We start from the raw sequence: 21,311 nt of genomic DNA, 5'->3' as shown, positions 1-21,311 counted from the left end.
CTTGCATGACGGCTAGCTGCGCTAACACTGCCAACCTGGCAGAGAGACGTTTGTGTTAGAGGGCCTGACGGACTTGAACACAACTTTTCCCCTTTAATCAGCGTGATGACATAAGAGGCAGACAGTGAGCCAGTCATTCAGTCAGTATATAGTTTGATTAACCTAATCACCAGGCAGCCAGACTCCAGGCTACTGATTGGGTTTACAAACGCTCCTTGTCATCGTTTTGTCATTAGCTCGTCGTTAACCGTGGCCGCCTTGACGTGGAGCAGCGACGTGCCGGGCCTAAACACAGCAATCAGGGGATTAGTGTGCAGTTACAGCAAAGCCTCGATGGACGCCTCAGGCTCTGAGTCAATGAGAAGAAAGTCCTGCCTTACTACTCAAGCTCCACGTGGCCGGGGTGCTAACTGTACATGAGCAACGCCACTACTGATTAGTGATAGAGATGATGAGAGGAAACATTCAGTCACTTTGGACACACGGGTTGTTTCCTAGACTCCGATGAAGCCAAGCCCTTGACTCTTGCAATGATTTGAATAGAGAGATTGAAAATAAGGTTTTGCCTCCAATTAGGTTTGCTTAATCTAGAACTGGGAATCGAGCCCAAAAACATGACAGACAAACAGTTGCATGCAACACAGCGACTCTGCACTTGCTCCAGAAAGGCTCGTCGCAAGGCTCGTCGCCATCTGATTGAATATGAAATCAATTGGAATGATTGACAATAATCACCTACTGTGCTTAATAGTGGATTTATAGGGGATGACAGTATTATGCGTCTGAGTGCTGTCCTGAGCTCCTTGGCTTGCAGGCTGAGAGTCACCACACCCTTGTTTCTTTATGATGAAAAACCCCAAAGCCCAGCCGAGTACTTTCCAAGAGTTGTCTCACGTCTGCAGAGGAAAGTGGCATGGACACTTGTCAGGAAACCAGGTTCCTGCTTGAATCTAGTTGGATTCTGCGGTGAGTCAGATGGTGTTTGGGAGGCTGAACCCCTCTGAAGAGGGAAATAAATGCAAATGTAATATTTGGGGCCTCTTTGAAGTCCATTTGCAATTGAATGAGTGTGACAGAACCTGGAATTACCCCTGTTGAAAGGGTCCCTTAACGGCAATGAAAAGAGTTGAAAGGGACAAACAGTGTAGTTGGAAAAGTTGGAAATGTGTACATGCTGTTTTTTTGTATGTGTTTATATAACTCTTGAATGTGTGTCTGCAGCGGTGTCACGCATCCACAGACAGCAGAGATTAATAAGAAGGTTTGTCTCCATCTCAAAACCATTTGAATACCAATACACAATACAGCTAAAACAATACAGTTGGCACAGCGCCTGCCCCGGCTGGCAGACTCTCAGCTCTCTGTCTTGTGTTTTGCTGGTTAGCGTTCATACCATTCATTTCATACGTTACATACCTCACCGTGTTCCTTCGCAGTTCGAAGTAACTGCGACCTAGTCCCAAAAAATAAAAACGTGGCTTTTGTTGCAGGGAGGAATGAACAACAGCATTCCATGTGCAACCACATCAAAGGTCCTCCTCACCATGGGGCTAAATGAGGGCAGACTGTCCTACTTGCCCCTCCTGACACGACTGCCACTAATTAACCAAAGATCTAAAACTGACACTCCTCTTCATTCATGCCTCTGGATCTTGCTAGTCGTCATTTTTCCTCACATCTTCACTCTAATCTCCACAGTTTTTTTAAAAAATGTGCAGGGTTTCTCTTCGGGTTCCAGTGAGAGGGGACAGCCACACAACAAGCACAAAGGGGCATTGTCTGCTGGTGAAAATGTGGTTTACAGGCTCTGCTATAATGGCTTGGTGGTTGCTGGAAGCCATGCGCACTTCCTAATATTCGGCTCACATGCGATTTCATTTTGAGAAAAGACTGAGCTATGGGGCTTTGCCTTTGTGTGAGAGGGACGCCTCACAACTTATTTTCTGAGCCGACAGGCTCGGGCTCCCTTACCCCCTCCCCGCTCTTCACCCCCTCTTCCCCTCTCTGGTGGCGCTACTATATTTGTGTGGGATCTCTAGCGATGGAAGAGTAGACACAGGCTGCGTTGCCAGTCAAACGTGTTCGGGCTGTCAGACTGAACGGCTTCCAGCGCTGCGATCTGTCTCCTCTCCTCGTCAGTGGGAGCTGTTTGATCTGACAGAGAGACTCCATTAGAGACACAGGGAAGTTCAACTGCTGGGAGGTTGGATGGCTTCAGCAGTCAGAGTAGCAGCCCAGAGAGGAAAAGGTTTGCACACACAGTCTGGTTGCAATCTTGGTGTCTGTGCTGTGTATCTATAAATGTCTCTGAGCATTACTTGTCCTTATACTAGGTGTGTGTGGTTACACGTTGAAGAGAGCAACGTAACAAAGCCAAACTGGGCTGACATATTTTGGGGCTCTGTTGGGCAAAGGGGTGATGACGCAGTGGGTAATGATATCATAAATGTGTGGGGCTGTCGAGCTGCAATGTCAGAGAGATAGAGGTAGAGGTAGAGAGAGAGGGCGAGAGAGAGAGAGAGAGTGAGAGAGATTATTTGCTGAATGAGATGAGTAAGTCAACCGTGCTGTCTTCTTCAGCACACACCGTAGTTTTCCCTCAGTCTCATAGTGGTGATGACCTCATAAACCTGCGCCGCAGTCCAACAGAGTAGATGCTGGTGTCAAAGTGGTGAAATGGTAGACGATGGTTTGATAAATATGTATCAATGGTTCAGCCACAGACCGTCACTACACTCCCTCTATTTAATGTGGCTTCAACTTCCACTAATCAGGAGGAACTCTGACAAAATGACTCAATTCTCCAAGATGTATTTATAAGAAATATTAGGGCATTAGTAATAGGCATGCTCGGGGTAATTGTATCACCTGCTTGCACTGTTTGATACTGTCGCTGTTAAAAGAGAAGGGAGAGTGAATTGATGTGGCTCCTCTGAAAGATTGGTCTCCTGATCTGTGTGTGGCAGCTGGGCTCTGGCAGCGCTCTGGCACTTGGGCTGCATGGCAGTTAAACTGTCACTGGCAGGAACTGTAAATCTTTTGCAGAAGGTGAATGCAGCATGACAGAGCCACAGGTGTGGGTGTGTGTATGTGTATGTGTGTGGGAGTTTGTGTGACTGTGTAACGCTTTCCAATCACCAGTTTGTCACAATGCAACAGTTGCTTGTCTCTCTTACTGTCTGTGTCCCTCAGCCATCCTGAGGAGCGGTATCCAAATTTTTCACTGGACACATTTGGCAAAGTCAGAGCGAGTCAGGATACTGTGTGTGTGTGTGTGTGTGTGTGTGTGCATGTGCGCGTGCCTGTGTGTATGTGTGTCTGTAGGGGGTGGGGGTGCTGTCACTTTGGCAACGCAACTGCACATATTGCAGCGATTACCACAGCGGAAAAATGTTTTTCTGCAACATGCAATTACTACAGATTACAGATTGCCGTCCTTGCATCAGAAGCTCTCGCCAGAAAAAGGAGAAACACTGTGCATTTGTGCGTGTGTGTATGTGGATTTGCGTGTGTGTGTGTGTGTGTATGTCGTTACACACAAATAGACAGACAGACACAGAGACAAAGAAAGATGAGAAATGATTATAGCTCACACTAAAAACCACAACTGAAAAAAATAGGGGAGTTGACGTATTTATGGGACTCATTTAGATTTAAAAGTTATACTGACTTTCTGGGGTAAATAAGGACCCTGGAAAAAAAATACAATCTGTCCTTCAGTGAGATGAGGAAAAGCAGAGCGGGGTATATTTCGTAGGCTTTTGTCCATCATCATCAGTATTATGAAAAACATACACTGATCTCAACATGGAGTATACAACTGAAAAGGCCACAAGTTATATCAAGTTTGGACTTTGCATTTTGTTCCAGGTTGCAAATCACCCTCAATATCAAAAAGCTTCCTTCAGGTCACACTAAACAATATAACCCAAAAGTGGTGCCCCGCAGCAAGGCAGGGCCCTATTTACAAACTCACCAGATCAAAACTCAACCCAAAGTGCTCCTATAATAGCACTGGGGCCTTTTGGTGAGCTTACCATCCAATGCTACTTTTAGTGGGTTTCCAAAGAATAAACAGCCCTGCGAACCACATCACAGGCTGCTGACTGTCATCGTTGGGTGAGTGTACCCGACGGATGATGTGAGGGCGGAGCGACCGTGACACCGGGGTTTACAGCGAGCCCCCCTCCCTCACCCAGCCCCAGCCCCACCCCCACCCTCCCCTCCCTCGCCTGCCTCGGGGTGTGGTGTGTGCCATTGAACTGCCACTGAAAGGACAGGGAGGAGGGGGGGGGGGCCTGACCACGTTCAACCCCGGAACAGCCGATCGCAGTGAACCCATCAGATTGTCTCAATTGTGTCTTTTCGTGGCGTTTACTCTGAGGAGAAGAAAAGGAGTACGTCCTGATTTTGAGAGTTTAAGAGCTAGAGAGGTGTGTTTAATCTTGCAATCTTATATGCAAACTCTCCAAATCTGATCTGCAGCAGCCCCCTCTAGAGCAGTGATAGAAGAAGTACTCACATCCTTTACTTAAGTATCAGTGTGTTAAAAGTGACCAGTTCAAGTGCAGAAATAAAAGAAGCAAAAGCAGCAAAATGTCCCCTGTGGCTATTATGTTATAATACATGACACTATCAGACTGTTAATAGTGATTCATCAATGCGTACATGGCATTTTATTGTTGTGTCAATTAAGTCAATGTGGAGCTAGTTTGAACCATTTCATATACTGTGAGTTAAGCCCACTGGTTCCCAACCAGGGGGTTAGCCCCTCCAAAGGGTCACAAGTTAAATCTGTAGGGTCGTGAGATGAGTAAAAGGTTAGGAAAGCAGAAAAAAACTTTTTTTAATCTTTTAAATATTGGATAATTTGACCTCTTTGGGACTCATACAGCTATTCAATAATAAACCATCTGAGAGATTTAGAGGGGAAATCTTTCTTTGGTGGTTTTGCTAACAACTCATGGATATCTGATCTGACAGATACAAGCCAAAAAGGTTTAATAATGCATTGTATTTTTCTGCTTTTATGTTTTCTTTAAATGTAAAATCTCAATCTAAAAAGTAGTCAGTAAGAACAGCTGTCAATAGCAGAAAATGGATATACTGAAGGAAATGAGTTTAGTTACTTGCCACTGCTGCTCTGGAAGATTGGGAAACATCAAAGTGGTAACGCTACCAAACTTCTCCAATAATGCATTCAATATGAAATGAAGTGACAGATAGATAGATAGACACGCGCCTGGCATGTTTGAAATTGAATGTAGTCTTTAAGAAGCCCATTTACATTCAGCAGACAGAAATAAAAACAGAGTCGGAGTCGTCCCCCAACAGCCATTATGTTGCTCAATTGATTCCGAAGGCCTTAATAAGCCCTTGGCTCCACTCTGCACCTTTTATAAAATGTAAGCAGAGTATTAAAGATGCATGAGATGAATGTGCTCATTGTCTCCTCTGGTGACTTACCGCATCTCAACTCATCACGCTTGCATAGTAATTAGCTGCTCGGTTTGGAAATGTCACCATACTCTTCATCATTTTTAGTGTAATATATTCTCTGAACGCCTTCAAGGATCTGGAACTGGGGCCTGACACTCTACACTCATGAGTTACTGGATATATAAAGTGCTACAAGAGGCGAACTGTAGAGGAAAACTACAGAAATTCAAATTAAAATAAAGTCTCTTAGGGTCATTAGGACCTAAAACAAAGTTTGAGTACACAGATGCATTCCAGTGATCATTAAAACTAACACAGACAGCCTTGGTGGAGAAAAAATAACATACAAATTTATATGATCAAAATTGGTCAATGTGTTTCATATTTTCCTGTCTGAACATCAAAATGGACACAAATGACCACCAATTGTGATGTGCTGACACATTATGTAATCAAAATTTGAGAGAGAATCAGGCATCAGAGCAGCAAGAGCCCAAAACCCAAACAGTCTGTACCCACTCACTGTTGTTTAAAAGTTTCCCCATATACTTGTGTATATAAACACTCCGACGCTAGAATATGATTTGGCTTTGAGGAGACTGGCACAAATGGCTTTGGTGACTTACATCATGCTTGTGAGTCTAATCACAGACACTCTTGTCATATCAACCAGAAAAAGTCCATTTCATAGTGAGCTACATTTCAGCAAAAAAAAAAAAGAGAAAAAAAAGGAGGGAAGGGTAAACAAGCCTGGCGTTCCACAGCCACCGCAGAATTCATCATTCATACAAAAAAATACCCCGAGCCCCAAAGTGGAGCTAATTTAATCCGAGAGGAATAAAACTCCATTTCATAGAAGTCGTCCATTCAGAACACTCATATTTCCACTGAGCAGAAACCCCCGGATGAAATTTGAGCAGACACTTTTCGGAAGGAATGCATTCGGTGGGTTGAGGGCCAAAGCTTGCCCTGTAATTTGTGAATGTACAGAAATGTGTGACCGCCACAGCTTCTCTAAAGATAGAAATCTTTGTCTTATGTCATCACCGAACCTCAAACTATTTCTAATTGCCCCCATAGCCCCCTTTCCAAATGAATAGCTACCCATCCAAAGGCTTATGTGTGCAAGTCTGAAAATAGCCCAGGAGTTTACACAGGCTAATGGATCATATTCAGAATTTAAAAAATGAAAAACTTTAAAGGGATCTCCACATATCGGAGACTGTCCCCATCTTCAAAGTGACTTTTAAGTGGCACTGAAAGCTGTGTGGGTGGCATTTAGAATCAGGTATAAGTTTACAGACCCCAAAGGCTTCCATGGGTTTCTCTGCTTAATGGGGATCATACTCATATTAGCCTTTACAATCTGACTCATTACATGTGTAACCTAAAGTAATTGGGGTTTCCACTGCTTTTAAACACACACAGAAGGGGAGAAATCTCAAGTGTGTCTTTGTACGGACTCCAAGTAATCTTATTAGTTAAACTTAATTTTGTACATTTCTTTAAAGTGTCATAAAGGTCCCTTTTAGACTGGTTTTGGTACTGCAGAAAGACTTCATGGTGTCTTTATAGCCAACAAACCACTTTCTGGTACCACAGGGAGCTCTTTTTTTGTTATGAGCATGCATTCAGATTTCAGGCCTGGGATACAGAGCTGAAGGCAACTTCTCAGTCTCAAGTTTTCACAGAGTCACCATCAGTAAACAATGATGTGATTTCTTGATTTATATCTGAAGGATCCATTTTCCTTTTTTATCCTTCGATGGTACAAATTGTATATGCTGAGGCCTATTTGAGGTGGGTCTGGGGTTTCACGTGTCCTCCAGGAGTTCTGTCTTGATTTCAAGCTCAACCCACCCGGATCATTAAAAATCGTTCAGGGGCACGGCGGGCTCTGTCCTAAATGCCTGTGCGGCTGAAACTGTAGAAACTGCATGTTGAAATGCAGAGGTCTAAATGTGACAGGCGCCCGGAGCGCACATTACAGCTGAGCAGGGTATAGCTAGGGCGTGTGGTCACATATTAATAATGAACTAGGGCAGGAGGGCGACTAAAATATCTGCGGCATTGTCATTGTCCCATTTGAGTTTTATTTGAAATAGAGGCTGCACATAGGTGATCTGATCAGAGGTGATTTTTTTTTTTTTTTTTTTTACAGTTGATATTGTGGGGATGCTGCTGCTGCTGCTGCTGCTGCTGCTGCTCTACTGCTGCTTGTTATGTAGAGTGATTTTAGTGCAAGTGTTGGATACACTTCAATGATTTTGGCTTCCCCTTTAGTCAAAAACACCAAAATCGACACCTCAGGCCTCATTGTCTCTCCTCAGGGACCTTATTAAGTAGAATTCCTGTTGTGAAGTTATTTAGAAGATGGAGATAATGATAATTGCTTTGTTATCATGATTTAATGATTCTTTAATTGGTGTAATTAATTACAATAGTGAGTCTTTTTAATGTTGTTGCTAACCCCCTTGAGTCAATCAGACCCCACATCAAGAACCACTGTCCTAGAATCCCCGAAATAACAAGCAAGGAGTGTCTGAGTGTTTAAATGAGCTTACAGACTAATATTCCTGTGACCTCAAAAGTCCTGAAGTGGTGCTCAAGAAGAAAAAAAAAAGTGAGAAGAGAAGAGAGGGAAAGTAGATGCTCCTGATTACATGTTTAATTAAGTAATTGGATAAACACTTTCATTTTTCAGATGTGGTTTATATTTAAAAATGTACATTTTTTTCTGCTTGTCCTACTAAAGTGTTTGAGTATTCTGCATTGAAACTTCACCTCTAATAAAGTGAAGTTTGTGGCCAGGTGTGATCTCACGTAAACTACTCTGAAATCACGCTATGACGCACAAACTTTATTTGAACGTCACCTCCATAATTAGAAATTTCAGTTCACAGTTCTCTAATTTTTTTTTATGTTGTTTTAAAGCTGTGTAATCTTTGGTCTGCTTCTCTCTCTCTCCCTCTCTCTCTCTCACACTCTCTCTCTCTGTGGCTCTGACTTAGATCAGTGTGATGGGGGGAAATTAAAGGAAAATATGAAGCCCCTCTGATGCCAATTACCTGCCTTTAATTTATTCTCCTTCAATTAAAAAACAGCTTCAATCCCGCCACACAGATGCAGACGTGCACGCGCATGGAAATTAAGTGCGTTATCGATTGATTGGGTGTTTTTTAAACGCGCCACAACGAAATTCCAGATGGATGATTCAAACGTTTCTTTTCAATTTTTTTTGATTTGATTGAATTTGTGTCGTTTATTATTTTTCATCATATTTTTTTAAAGTATTTTTTAATATTAAATCTGGAAGGGATTTCTTTACACATTTCTGCACCAGTTAAGTCGCAAAATCTTCCAAAAACCATGTAAACTGTAATAATTTTAAACATAACAGACCCTAAAAAGATAAATGAATAAGTAGTATTTTAATCGGTGTTTACTTCTAGATAAATGAAGTGAAGCATCTGCAGTAAAAGTCACACAATACAGGGAGCCACTGAATCCCCTAAATGTGCCCTCAGCGATGGAAATATAAACTGTAATCCACCACATGGCTTCAGAGAGCGCTTATTAAACGAATAACGTCAACGCATTCATATTTATATCATTTCTCAAAAAAGAATCAAATTTATTGTGATTAGAGCAACAACAAAAAAACTGAAATCAGGCATTCTTTCAATCACAAAAAATATCTTAAAAAAAAAACAGGATTCGTTTTACTGTTTTGGATGAAGTCTAAATTAATTCAGATTTCCGTCTATCTTAGAGTACAGATAAAAGTTTCCTTTTCTCTGCAGCAGATGTGAAATGTCTGCCTCAGACTGTCTGAGCTGACAGCGATTGAAAAGGCAAATGCGCCAACTAGTGTCAGAAAGTAGCATGGCCGAGGGCGCGCAGGGTGTGCCGTCATTTGATGTGCAACATTCAGGTTCCTAATGAATTCAGCCTCTGGCACACGCTTATTGCTCTGTTGTGTCCTTTGATGTATCCAAAAACAACAACACATTTGTCTGTTTGCTTTAATTGTCTTATTAAATTAGCCCCGTAAATTAAAATGATACAGATCTGTCTCATACGCCCACAATTTCACTTTATGAAAAAATGTTATTTACCTGGAGTGAAGGTGTGATGTGACAGCTCTTCAAAAGGTGTAAAGGACAATAACAACACAGGTCTCTGCAGTCCAAACACTTCTCTAGATGCATTATAAACAGCTCTAATAAAAATAGGTCAGAGCAGGTGCTGTGACAGTGACGAGGATACATGTGCAGATCATTCTGCATCTATATTAGTTATGTATTATGTTCCCCGTCAGACTTATAACCCACATTCAACGCAGAGCTGGGTTTGCATTCTTTCTTTTTTTTTAAAGCGTTAAATTCAAATCACATTTAATAACTTACAGTTGTTTCATCTCATACAAACGGTGTCCAATGAGGAGAATTTTAAAAGCAATTTGTATTCAGATTCATTTATAGACTACATATGCAAAACTAAATAAATAAATAAAATAAAAAAATCTCTCTTTTTTATCGTTTCTATTCCTCTCTGTTAATATCTGTATATGCTGTATAAAAGCAGAAAGAAAAGCAGAAATGTGTATCAATAATTCAGCTCAGTGTGTAACAACAGTAAAAGGCTGCACCGGAGTGTGATTGGTCTGATGAAAGCCCAACCCAGCAGATTCATTGGTGGAAATCATCTCCACACTCCCAACCACTAAACACTAAAATGACTCGGGTAAAATAATATCGCGGCACTCTGCACTCCGTTCAGCCTCACGGCTCCTGCTTGCGCCCTGTAACCCCGCTCTAAAGGATAACTTTAAAGGAAATCCATCTGGAGTGACGGGACAGTTCCTGTAAACGCCAGAATAACGCTGTTGTGTGTGTTTTTTGGGGTGTTTTTTTTGGAGGGGAGGAGATCCAACGAGGATAAAGTTGGAAGAACTTTAACGCAGGAAAAAGGGACATTGATGTACTTCTGCGGCTTCAGTTTGACGCTAGATATTCGGCTTTGAGAAAGAGTTTTTCGGCATTTCAAGAGGAGGCTGGTGAGATCTGAAGAGGCGTCTGGCAAAGTTTAGTCGAGATCACTTTTTTAAAAAAAAGAAGTTTAGCCGCGAACGCCAGTCAGCTGGATTGTTTTACTTTTTACATCACGGCTGGATTACCTGATCATTACCAAGAGATCGCTCCTGATCGAAACTAAATTATTTAGGAGATTCATTTTAAGATTTAGACGGGAGGCTTCCAGTAGTTTGTGTAGTGTTGATTTATTGTTTACACGCGGCTGAAACTGTCCATCAGCGTGCGATAGATAAGAGCGCTGATCTAAGACAAGCGCAGAGCTGTGAGAGAGTTAGGAGAGCTTTTGTTTGTGCATTTTTGCAAAAAACAGAGCAACCCTGGTGTTCCTGGGCTGACATCCTGTACAGATGATCTAACCCACAGCTATCAGTTGATTGTTTCGGTTAAGGTAGCGAGGCTTTTCACTCAGACTCAGTGCGCTCTCGCCTCCATCCTTTTGCGCTGTGGACCTGAGACCATCAGCGTCCGGAGGAAAACAAACTGTTGTTCCCCCTAAAGAGTCCCACACGTGTGATACAACCCAGTCAGGTGGCACTGACCCAAGCTGTTGTGATGCATATTCCCGTAGAGCCGCCCACCACCAGACGGTTCACGCCGCCCTCCACGTCCTTCCCCTGCAGTAAGATTGGAGACGGCAACGGGGCCATGGCCACCTCGGGGCCCCTCAGGTCAAGACCGGACACCAGGAACGTGGTGGACGTCCTGGCAGACCACGCCGGCGAGCTGGTCCGGACCGACAGCCCCAACTTCCTCTGCTCCGTCCTCCCGTCTCACTGGAGGTGCAACAAGACGCTTCCCGTGGCTTTCAAGGCAAGACACATGGCTTCTTTTTGTCCTTTATAATATTTTTATTTTTAAATGACGCACACGCTGACTTTCTGACTGTAGTGCATGAGTGAGAAACGTTTTGTGGAATTAAAGAAACAATGTAGATTTTTTTAAGGAGGTTTTTAAGTTTCATTTAGTCATAAATCAGACTGAGCTCTAGAACTTGTGTTTTTAGCATTTTTCAGTTGCTTTATAGTTTTTATATATGATTATGAATAAAATGCACAGACAAGTTTAATATTAATTGGCTATAAATTGCACCATCCAAAATAATAATATCATAAATCGGGATATAAATTATTGTAAACAAGATTTTTGAAATTACAACAGATCTGAATAATTTTTGAGTAATAATTTTGTATTAAGCCATATATGAGTAAGATGCTTTATATCTGTGGCTTGTCTCAATATTAGTTATGTGTATTGTCATGTCCTGTGCTTGGGTGAGTTGAGATTAGAAAACAAGGAAAATAAATAACAGGACAAGAGTAGGTAATAAAATGCATGTCATACGAAATTTACATATTTTTTTTAATTTAAATGTTAAAAAGCTACATTGGAGCCCTCCCTCTAATTTATGCCGTATTTGTTGTTGACATTGTGGTCAAACTGAGAAGATATTCGTGCTTAATATTACTGGAGGCGGATGCTGTTTTACGCGCGCAGTGTGCGCTTTTGGTTTGGTGACCCAGAGTGACCGCCTGCTTTCTCTGCTTTGCTCATGCAGGTGGTGGCTCTAGGTGAGGTCCCCGACGGGACTCTGGTCACCGTGATGGCCGGGAATGATGAGAATTACTCGGCCGAGCTGAGGAACGCCTCCGCCGTGATGAAGAACCAGGTGGCCCGCTTTAACGACCTGCGCTTCGTGGGCAGGAGCGGACGAGGTGAGCTCAGGCTCTGAATTTCTCTCTCTCTTTTTTTTTCTCTCTCCCTCTCTCACACATAGGCACACATACATCGACAAGCAAAAACACACACACACACACACACACACACACACACACACACACACACACACACACACACACACACAGAATGGCACAGATTCTGCCTGTAATGCCATTTGCAGAAACATACTCGCTTATAATAATTATAGTGGATCATATTTCTCATATTTCTGCGTCTAGGTGACTGAGAACTGACAGCATGTTATTATTTTTTAGTGAATGTGATGAATTATTTTGCGTCTAGGTCACCAAATAGGTTGCACAGAGATTCAAATAGGAAACAGCGATGCAATGTGTTTCTGAAAATATGGCTTTTGAATAATTTCAATAAATTTGGGCCTCATTTCTGTTATTCCAAAGATAAAAACCGCAAGAAGACCAAATGTGGAATCATTTAGGTATGGGTACGGTGAGTGCCCTCATTGTGCCAACTGACGTTCATGGGTGTCATCTGAAACATCTGGCCTGCGTCACGGTGCACGGTTGCGATGTGGCTGTAATTTTCTTAATCCAGGGAATACAGATAATTATCCACGTGGTGTGGATCTGCGGGATGGATAAAAAAAACCCACCACGCAATTCATGTCCCCGGGGGCAATTTGTCAAACAATCCCCGCCACCATTTAGGATACATAAAGCTTATAGAGTAATACTGTATTTATCATGGGTGTTGTGTTTAATTGTTGAGGAGCAGACACACACAAGCAGGCTTGTTTGCACGGGCCCGCTGATGTAATTGTTTTTGCTATATTGAATAAAATCAAAAGCTCTACATTTTCATGCTCAGATGGAACGGACTGAGAATATTTTTAAAAGTCTGCTTGCTCCCAAAATTGTTCTACTAAAAGAGGCATTTTTCTTATTCCCCTCGGAGCCTTTTCTGGCCTTTGTGCGGCCTTTTATTTTATTGTTAGGATAATTGCTGGTTAAAAAAAAAGAAAGAAAGAAAAGTGTGGTTTGTCTCTGAATTAAAAAGTAGTCTATACCGTTAATTTCTGTACTCAATTATTCCACCCGAGGATTCTTTCTTTCTTTCTTTTTAAACTTTCCTCCCACGCAGTCTCTTTTTAACAAGAGATGCCTTTCTCATAGCTGGAGACATGTACCGGTCCCGCTGTATGATGCAGCTTTCCTCCCGCTGCACGGACTTTGATGCAGATGGGAGCAAGATCCTGTCTTGTTGAACAATAAACTATCGCTGTAAGCCTTTTCGGACAATCTGGAACACATTCTCTCAATAATCTAAATCATACCCACAGTCAGACGCATCAAAAGAGGTGGTCCGTGGCTGCTTCTTCTTCTTTCTTTTTTAATTCAAAGGCTTCAGTGGGAGAAAAGGCGGTGATGATTTGAAGTTGAACAAGTGAGGTATTGTTACAGAGGAAAGAAAACAATGTTTCATGAATAAATAGGGGAAAGGGAAGTTCAAGAAGGTGACATTAAACATTTTTTATGAGTCTCATAAATCTCACGGGCAATGATGCTGTGTGCAGGAAAGAGCTTCACTCTGACCATCACCGTGTTCACCGGACCCCCGCAAGTGGCCACCTACCACCGCGCCATCAAAGTCACTGTGGATGGACCCCGAGAACCACGCAGTGAGTACACACACACACACACACACACACACACACACACACACACACACACACACACACACACACACACACACACACACACAGGCACGCACGCACGCGCGCGCGCACACACACACACACACACACACACACACACACACACACACAGCTACTGTGTTGTTTCTGAAATGCATTGTGATGTGATGTGAGCGCTGCAGTCACTCAGTTGGAGCTGCTATTACTGGCTCTTAAAGTGGGGGTGTCAGTGGCTTTACAAGCTGAATGAGTCATATGCAGATAATATATGAATATCTAACACTTTGAGCATGTGGGGTTTTGCGTGTGTGAGAACTAGAGAGAGAGAGAGAGAGAGAGAGAGAGAGAGAGAGAGAGAGAGAGAGAGAGAGAGAGAGAGAGAGAGAGAGAGAGTGTGTGTGTGTGTGTTATACATCCATCACTTTGTGGAGGTAAAAAAAAAAAATGTTTTCACACCATCAAGATCAATCATGCTTCCACTAGATCTCTTTTGGGGTTAAGACTTGGTTTTTGGGGTTAAGATTAAGACTAGTCTTGTAGTGGTTATGGTAAGCCTCTAGAAAACAAAAGTAGGGCAGTATGTTGTCCTCACTAGTATGCTTGCGCAGGTGTGTGTGTGTGTGTGTGTGTGTGTGTGTGTGTGTGTGTGTGTGTGTGTGTGTGTGTGTGTGTGTGTGTGTGTGTGTGTGTGTGTGTGTGTGTGTGTGTGTGCGCGCGCGCAGTAGGGGCACAGGGACAGGCCCAGTCAGAGGAAACTGTAAAGAATATTAAGGCATAACCCAAGACCGCTAAGAGGAGCTGAGTGAGTCTCCAAGCCGCAGGTGGCTCAGCTCATTGGATCCCTCCCTCCCTCCTCACCCACCCCTCACCCCCTACCTTCCCAAGTGCTGGTCAGAGGGGTCGTACCTGACCCGACCACATAAGTGGCTCGTTGATTTAACACGGGACAGACTCTGAGACACTGTTAGGCCTGGCAGTGAGGCTCGGCGCGCTAAAAGCTGTTAGTACCACCGGTCAGCCGCAGCTACATGTGGTTTAATACTGCCGGTGTGGTACAGTAGTGTTACTCAGATGAATCAGGGGCTGATGGCTGGAGCTGTATCTGCAGGCACGCATGATTTATTTGTTATGTTTTGTTTTATTTAAGCTCAAGTTGGGATGGACGAGATTGGTAGGATTTCCTGATGGTTCCAGCTTTTAATGGTTCTAGTGCGCACCGTTTTAGAGGTGTCCAGTCGGGTTGATAGCTGAGGCTTTGTGCTCATGTCTGTGCAGGAGGATATTTGGGACAGGGGGCATTTAGCTCAGTCAAAGCAGAGAAAGGTAACAAGTGCCACATGAAGTGGTGGTGCATGGCAAAGAGAGAGAGAGAGAGAGAGAGAGAGAGAGAGAGAGAGAGAGAGAGAGAGAGAGAGAGAGAGAGAGAGAGAGTGGAGAGAGAGAGAGAGAGAGAGAGAGAGAGAGAGAGAGAGAGAGAGAGAGAGAGAGAGAGAGAAGGCCGAGGGGCACAGAGAGAGGGGACCTCACCCCTCCTGCCAGGCTGGACGCTATTTACAGAGGCATAAAAGAGAACAGTGACTGCCACGGAGGGAGGGACTAGATAATAATAAACACTGTATGTATGTGTGTGTGTGGATGGTTTCAATTGTATCGTGTTTGGTTTTGCAGAAGAAAGACAGAACGAAAGAACAGAGCTGAACGCGCCAGTCTGTGCATTGACGCATATTCTCATCTGCATCTGCAAGTGTCTCTTGAAATAACTAACTGTGTGCATTCAGGACGTCTCCTGCCTGTCTGTCTGTCAACAAGTTGCGGCTTCAGCTGAGGCGTCAGAGTGGCCGTGCTACTTTTACACTGGCGCTGGGTGCTATAAGGTGACACTGTTTAATATAGGGCAGGAGGAATTTAGGGCTCCATTAAAGTCTCTTACACTGTGCTGAAAGGAAATTCGTGGAAAGACAGAAAATAAACTTCTGCTATGGGTGTTTTTTTCTCTTTTTAATGCATCTGAATATTATTTCAATATGTACCTCACTCAGCTTTAACCCCATGGAAGCTGATAGATTGTTAGATTTGCGCAAATGTTTAAATGGGAAAAGCTTATCTGAAATATGAATAATACATCCAGTTACTTTGCAATGAAAACAGAGCCGGCACCACACAGGAAACAGCTGATCGCAGTTAATAGAATAAGCATTTTAAGACACAGCATATTTATATTGTTGATTATATTGGTCTGAATGAGCTGTCAGATCTGAGACTGAGATGAGGTTTCAGTCCAGTTTATTCTTTTGAAGGACTCGTGGCCTCGAAATAGAAATCGCTGGCAAGATTAGATAAAGGAGCCCAGTCTAAGAGCAGCCTATAATATCAGTCATGTCCCTGCAGTCAAAGCACAGGAACACACACTACCATTCAGACATTATTAGGACCATAAAAATAATTAGATTCTTCTCTAACCACAAGGCACCACATTATATCGTCTGTGCAACGTTTCGAGCCAAAGCAGAGAAGCACTTTTGCCAACACATAAAACTAACAGCGTTTTTTCATTATAACTCGCATCCTTAGGGATAGTTACATATTCCAGCGCTGCTTTGATCCAGTTTTGTATTTTTTTTTTTCATTTAATTTTTTTTAACATCATCTGTACACCTCCGTTTTATCATTCATAGAGTGCAGACAGCCTGACTTGGCCGCGCAGTGTTCACCTGTCCGCAGGCTGGCAGGTCTGCTGGGTGAGCCTGCGCTGGGCTTTACAGGCTGTTTGTGTAGGGGCTGCATTTGCATGGCTGCCTGCCGAGCCACGGCAGGAGCTGGCACCGATGGGGGTGGTGGTGGAAGAGGAGGAGGAGGAGGTTTCATTTAATGTTTACTGATCCAGTCAGGAGGAGAACCTGACTGACAGGACTCCAGAGCGTGGCAGCTCTCGCCCGAGGCAATGTAACAAAGAAGACGCACAGATGGGCATGACTGAGTAAACATTCTCACATGCCCCCCCCCCACACACACACACACACACACATACACACACGCACGCGCGCGTAAATGGATATAAACACGCACAGACAGCATTATGATTATGAGCAGAGAATAGGCTAAAATGAAATGTTCAGCTAAGAATGTTTTTCTCGCTTGCTGCCGATTTCCTCATCACACATCCGGCATTCGTCATCACACTACCCCCTCTACTCACCCCCCCAATCTATCTGTCATTCTATATTATCACACTTCTGCTGGGGCCAAACTGGAAAAAAACAACTGTCGTAACTAAAAGCTCAGCCTCCACTTCTGTTAAAAACAATGCCAACGACAAGAGAGGACACGCTGAGCTACAAAAAGAGAGAAACGCAAAAAATGATAGCAAGATGACTTAAGTGTCGAGACCCCTCCCTGCTTGTTGATGCTATCAGATGTCTCCCCACCGCAACGACGCAGTGTTATTCACACCAATGAATCCCACAACTATATATTTGGTGTCCTTCTCTCTCCCTCACTTATATATGACATCAGCCGCTGCCTATTTAAGAAAAGAAGATAAGATGAACTTACCACAGGAAAGGCTTGGTTACAGAGTTCAAAACTGTGTCTGAATATTTTGAGCTTGTGAAATAGGTGTTCAGAAATAATTTCCTTTTTTTCAGCATGTGGTGTGTGTGTGTGTGTGTAACTTTTTTGAGCCTGAGAAAATGATTTGGAAAGTATTTAAACTTATAAATAAACATTTCTCAGAAAGTTAAGTTTGTCAATGTATAAAGTGCAGTTGTAAATGCACAGAAAAGCTCTGCAGATGCGGTGGGAAAACATGCAGCATATCAAGATTAGAATTTGTGCATGAATGAAAAAAAAAAGTAGAAGGAAACGTCATCTTTGTGACTTTCTATGAGTAAAAGTTATCTGCCTGCATGTGAAACTCACCATTCAAAGGTCAAGTCAACTGTGACACTTGAACTGCAAAGAACAATTTTCTGAGCAGCAGATGAGAACAAAAACTTTTGACTATCTTAATTTTTTCAAACTCATTAAAATGAAGTCAAACAGTACAACCCACTCAGCAAATAGTGCTTTAAGACGTTCATTTATTAATTATAATTTTTTCTGAGCATCAAATCTTTTATACCCTTTCTGCTCACACACAGATCTGTGAGTGTGAGAACTTTGCTACAAGGAGAGAGAAGCAGAGAGTTTGTTAAATGATGAGGATGCGGGATGCCTCAGCGAGGTCAGAGTGGCAATTTGTCTGATGACACTAGATACATGAATACACCGTAACAGCTAACTCAGTTGTACAGTGTATATATTGCACCGGCATACACTGAGGTAAAGCATGTCGCTCACACCACCCACAGGCCCACACATCCACCGAAATAACACAAGTGCTGTCGTGTTTTGTTGCCTCTATTTATTCGGCAGGGTGTGTTCACACAGCTACAGGAGGAGAATGGCGGGCGTGGGGGGTCGCATGTTGGAGTTGGCGGGTTGATTCTATTTGCATTTGGCACACAGACTGTACAAAGTATGCAAATAGACAAACAATGACATTTGCTGTGTTATTTTTCCTGTGATATTGCAGTCTCTCTGTAGAGTAAACAAAAGGATAGCATGCATGTGTGTTGCTGCGTATGCATTTGCGTGTGCAGGTGCTCAGCTCACGCACCTGCCAGGTGCATCCATCTCTTTAAGTCGGCCCCTGCGGGCCACGCCCATGCCCCACAAATCACATGAAAGGTTCACCCTCGGTGCGAATTGCTCTCTCAAAGGCAACTTTGATGTTTGAAAATGGAGATGGGTGTCTTTGAAAGAAAGGCCTACAGGTGTATCAATGCCAGGGGAGGAGAAAAACAGTGTCATGTCTGACGTTGGGTGCTTTCCTGACTGCTAGTGGCTTACCATCACTCCGACATGTACAACCTGGACACATAGTGGCCTATGCACACACACACACGCACGCACACACACACACACACGCACGCACTCACGCACGCACGCATGCACGCACGCACGCACGCACGCACGCACACACACACACACACACACACACACACACACACAAACAAAGAGTGGCTAGCCTCAACAATCAAACTCATGACCATCTCATCTATGATTTCATAGAAGATAGTCTGCTTCAATACCACGCACAGAAAGATGGGAACAGATAAGGGAAGATTTTATGTGTTCGGAGAAATGACACTGTGGTGTCTGCCGTGACTTGAGGCCAGCGTCTGTGGCGTTCCTCCTCCCTGGGGTCACTGCAGACGCGTCATACTTGGCCTCAGTGATTAGAAGTAGAGCAAATATTGGCCAACTGATAAATACACTGGAATGCAGCAGTGTATGTTGAATAGGTCTGGACTGATTTCAGAGAGCAACTTGTGTTCTGGGGCAAAACAATCACCACATTCTGAGGTCAGAGGCTTGTGATGGGTGGCAGAAGAGGACGTTGTCCTTAGACTGTCTCTGCACACTGCATTATAAATCATTTTTTTGACATTTTTATGTTAGATATGAATGGCTGTGGGACTGTTGTTGTCAGAGTCAATAAAGTGTAATAAGACAGACATGAAAGCATCTGTAATATAATCAAATTTTGTCGTGGGAGGGTAAATAAAGGACTGAGATAGAAGCTTTTTGACCACTGTTGCCACCTTAACCACATCTAGAAGCTTTGAGGCCAACTCCCTTTGAGGGCTACTACACACACATACACGCACACACACACACAGCTGTTGGTAATCCTGCTTGGGCTTTTGTACTTAAGCTTTCCTGTGAAAGCAGAGCTAATTAGTCTAAATACCTCAACCAAGCAGAGATATAAACAAAGAAAAAATATACCCATTAGTCTATTGCTGGCACTTTTTTTCTTTTCTCTCCTCGCTGCCTCTATTTTCTCTTCGGCATGCTGCTGCAGCGTCAATGCACAAAACAGGAAAAAAGAAGAACATTGTCTAACATTTTGAAACGGCGCGATGTCTGCTCCTCAGGCCAGTTGATGACTGTCGAGACACACAATAGCCTCGGGGTGAAATGCCCTTTCTTTTTCCACTCAGACTAAAATTTCCACCCTATATTTGCTGACGCCAGATAGAACACACAGACGCAGTAGGAATTACCAAATTATTCACAGACAATCCCAGACAGTACTTTAAATTCACTCCGATGATGCAAGTGAGGCAGCGAGAAGACATTTTCTGAGAATCACTGCAAAGCCTCGGCCAACGTCAGCTCTCTCCCCCCCCCCCCCCCGCCTCTCTGTCTCCCCACCTACTCACTACCCACTCCCCTCTAAACTCACCGACCAAGCGTCTTTCCTGTTTACCTACCTATGAAGGGAAGTAAAATGCCCACTCTGTGTGTGCTCACTCTTCCTTATTTACTCTGACCCATACAGGAGGGAGCCATTACGACCTTTCAGCCGTAATTCAATAAAAGTTCCGATCTGCATTTAGAAAAATAAATGGCCCATGAGTGGAGGAATATTTTCTCCCCCGCTGCATTATGACAATAAACCGTTTTTCTGTGTTGGGGCATTGGGGACGGGGGTGGAGTGGGGCGGTTTGTGGGAAGAAGGCACCTGCTGGTTACTGGAAAAGACGCTGTGTACCACCACCCTGCGGTTTGAATATTTATTTCTTCAGGCCTTAATGGTTAGGAACAGCAAGAAAATAATAGGTGTAGCAAGATCTTTCTTTTGCTTCCAGCAGCAGAGAAGGTTGTAATCCTTTGGGTAAACACAGAGGGAAGCCTTGGCTCTCGTCTTCAAAATGGGCTGGAAACATCACAGAAGAAGAGAGGTCACTCTCGGCAGCCTCGTCACTACTGCGGCAATCCACAAATAGCACGATAACCTTTGAGAAAATATTCAAAGTGAAATATCTGCATGCCTACACAGTGGAACATTCACACATTTCACATTTTCACACATTTAGTTTGAGCCACCTGGAATATTAATTGTCATTCTTGGGAAACTGTGCGCATTTGGGGGCAAATGCACATTATTGTGTGCGAGCTAGTATGCACTGAGGTGTGAACGCGAAGCCGTTTGACACATCTGCTGGCGTTGCATTGATGTATGTGACAGCAGCAGCTTGCTTTCCTTTCTCACAGCCTTGCTAGGCTAGGCCCCCACCTTTCTCCCCCAGACACCTCGCCGCTTCGAACAACCTGACTACCACGTATACACAAACATACATACACGCACACACCCACACCCACACATACACACACACACACACACACACACACAGCAACCCCATTCACCATTAGAGCTAAAATAACATACTCAAAGCAGCTTATTGCTTTAATATGATCTGTCACTGGAGCCAAATAGGCCTTCTGTGCTCAACAAGGTTAAAGCAGCAGCAGCGGCAGTACTGGGAAATATACGATGT

General features: G+C 43.5%; 1 protein-coding gene across 3 annotated transcripts in view; it reads left to right on the top strand.

Moving 5' to 3' along the window:
* The first annotated feature begins 10,217 nt into the window (after nucleotides 1-10,217).
* runx3 (RUNX family transcription factor 3) overlaps nucleotides 10,218-21,311 on the top strand; it is a 29,156-nt gene continuing 18,062 nt past the window's right edge. For all 3 annotated transcript variants that reach the window (XM_062440363.1, XM_062440362.1, XM_062440360.1), the window contains exons 1-3: nucleotides 10,218-11,345; nucleotides 12,091-12,247; nucleotides 13,804-13,908. In XM_062440363.1, the coding sequence (XP_062296347.1) occupies nucleotides 11,088-11,345; nucleotides 12,091-12,247; nucleotides 13,804-13,908 (520 nt within the window). In that variant the 5' untranslated portion in view covers nucleotides 10,218-11,087. The remainder of the gene's footprint in view (nucleotides 11,346-12,090; nucleotides 12,248-13,803; nucleotides 13,909-21,311) is intronic.

This window comes from Scomber scombrus, chromosome 19 (genome assembly GCF_963691925.1).
Source record: "Scomber scombrus chromosome 19, fScoSco1.1, whole genome shotgun sequence".
Taxonomy (NCBI): Eukaryota; Metazoa; Chordata; class Actinopteri; order Scombriformes; family Scombridae; genus Scomber; species Scomber scombrus.
The sequence above is the reverse complement of the archived record's forward strand: the minus strand, read 5'-3'. Positions and strand labels throughout refer to the sequence as shown.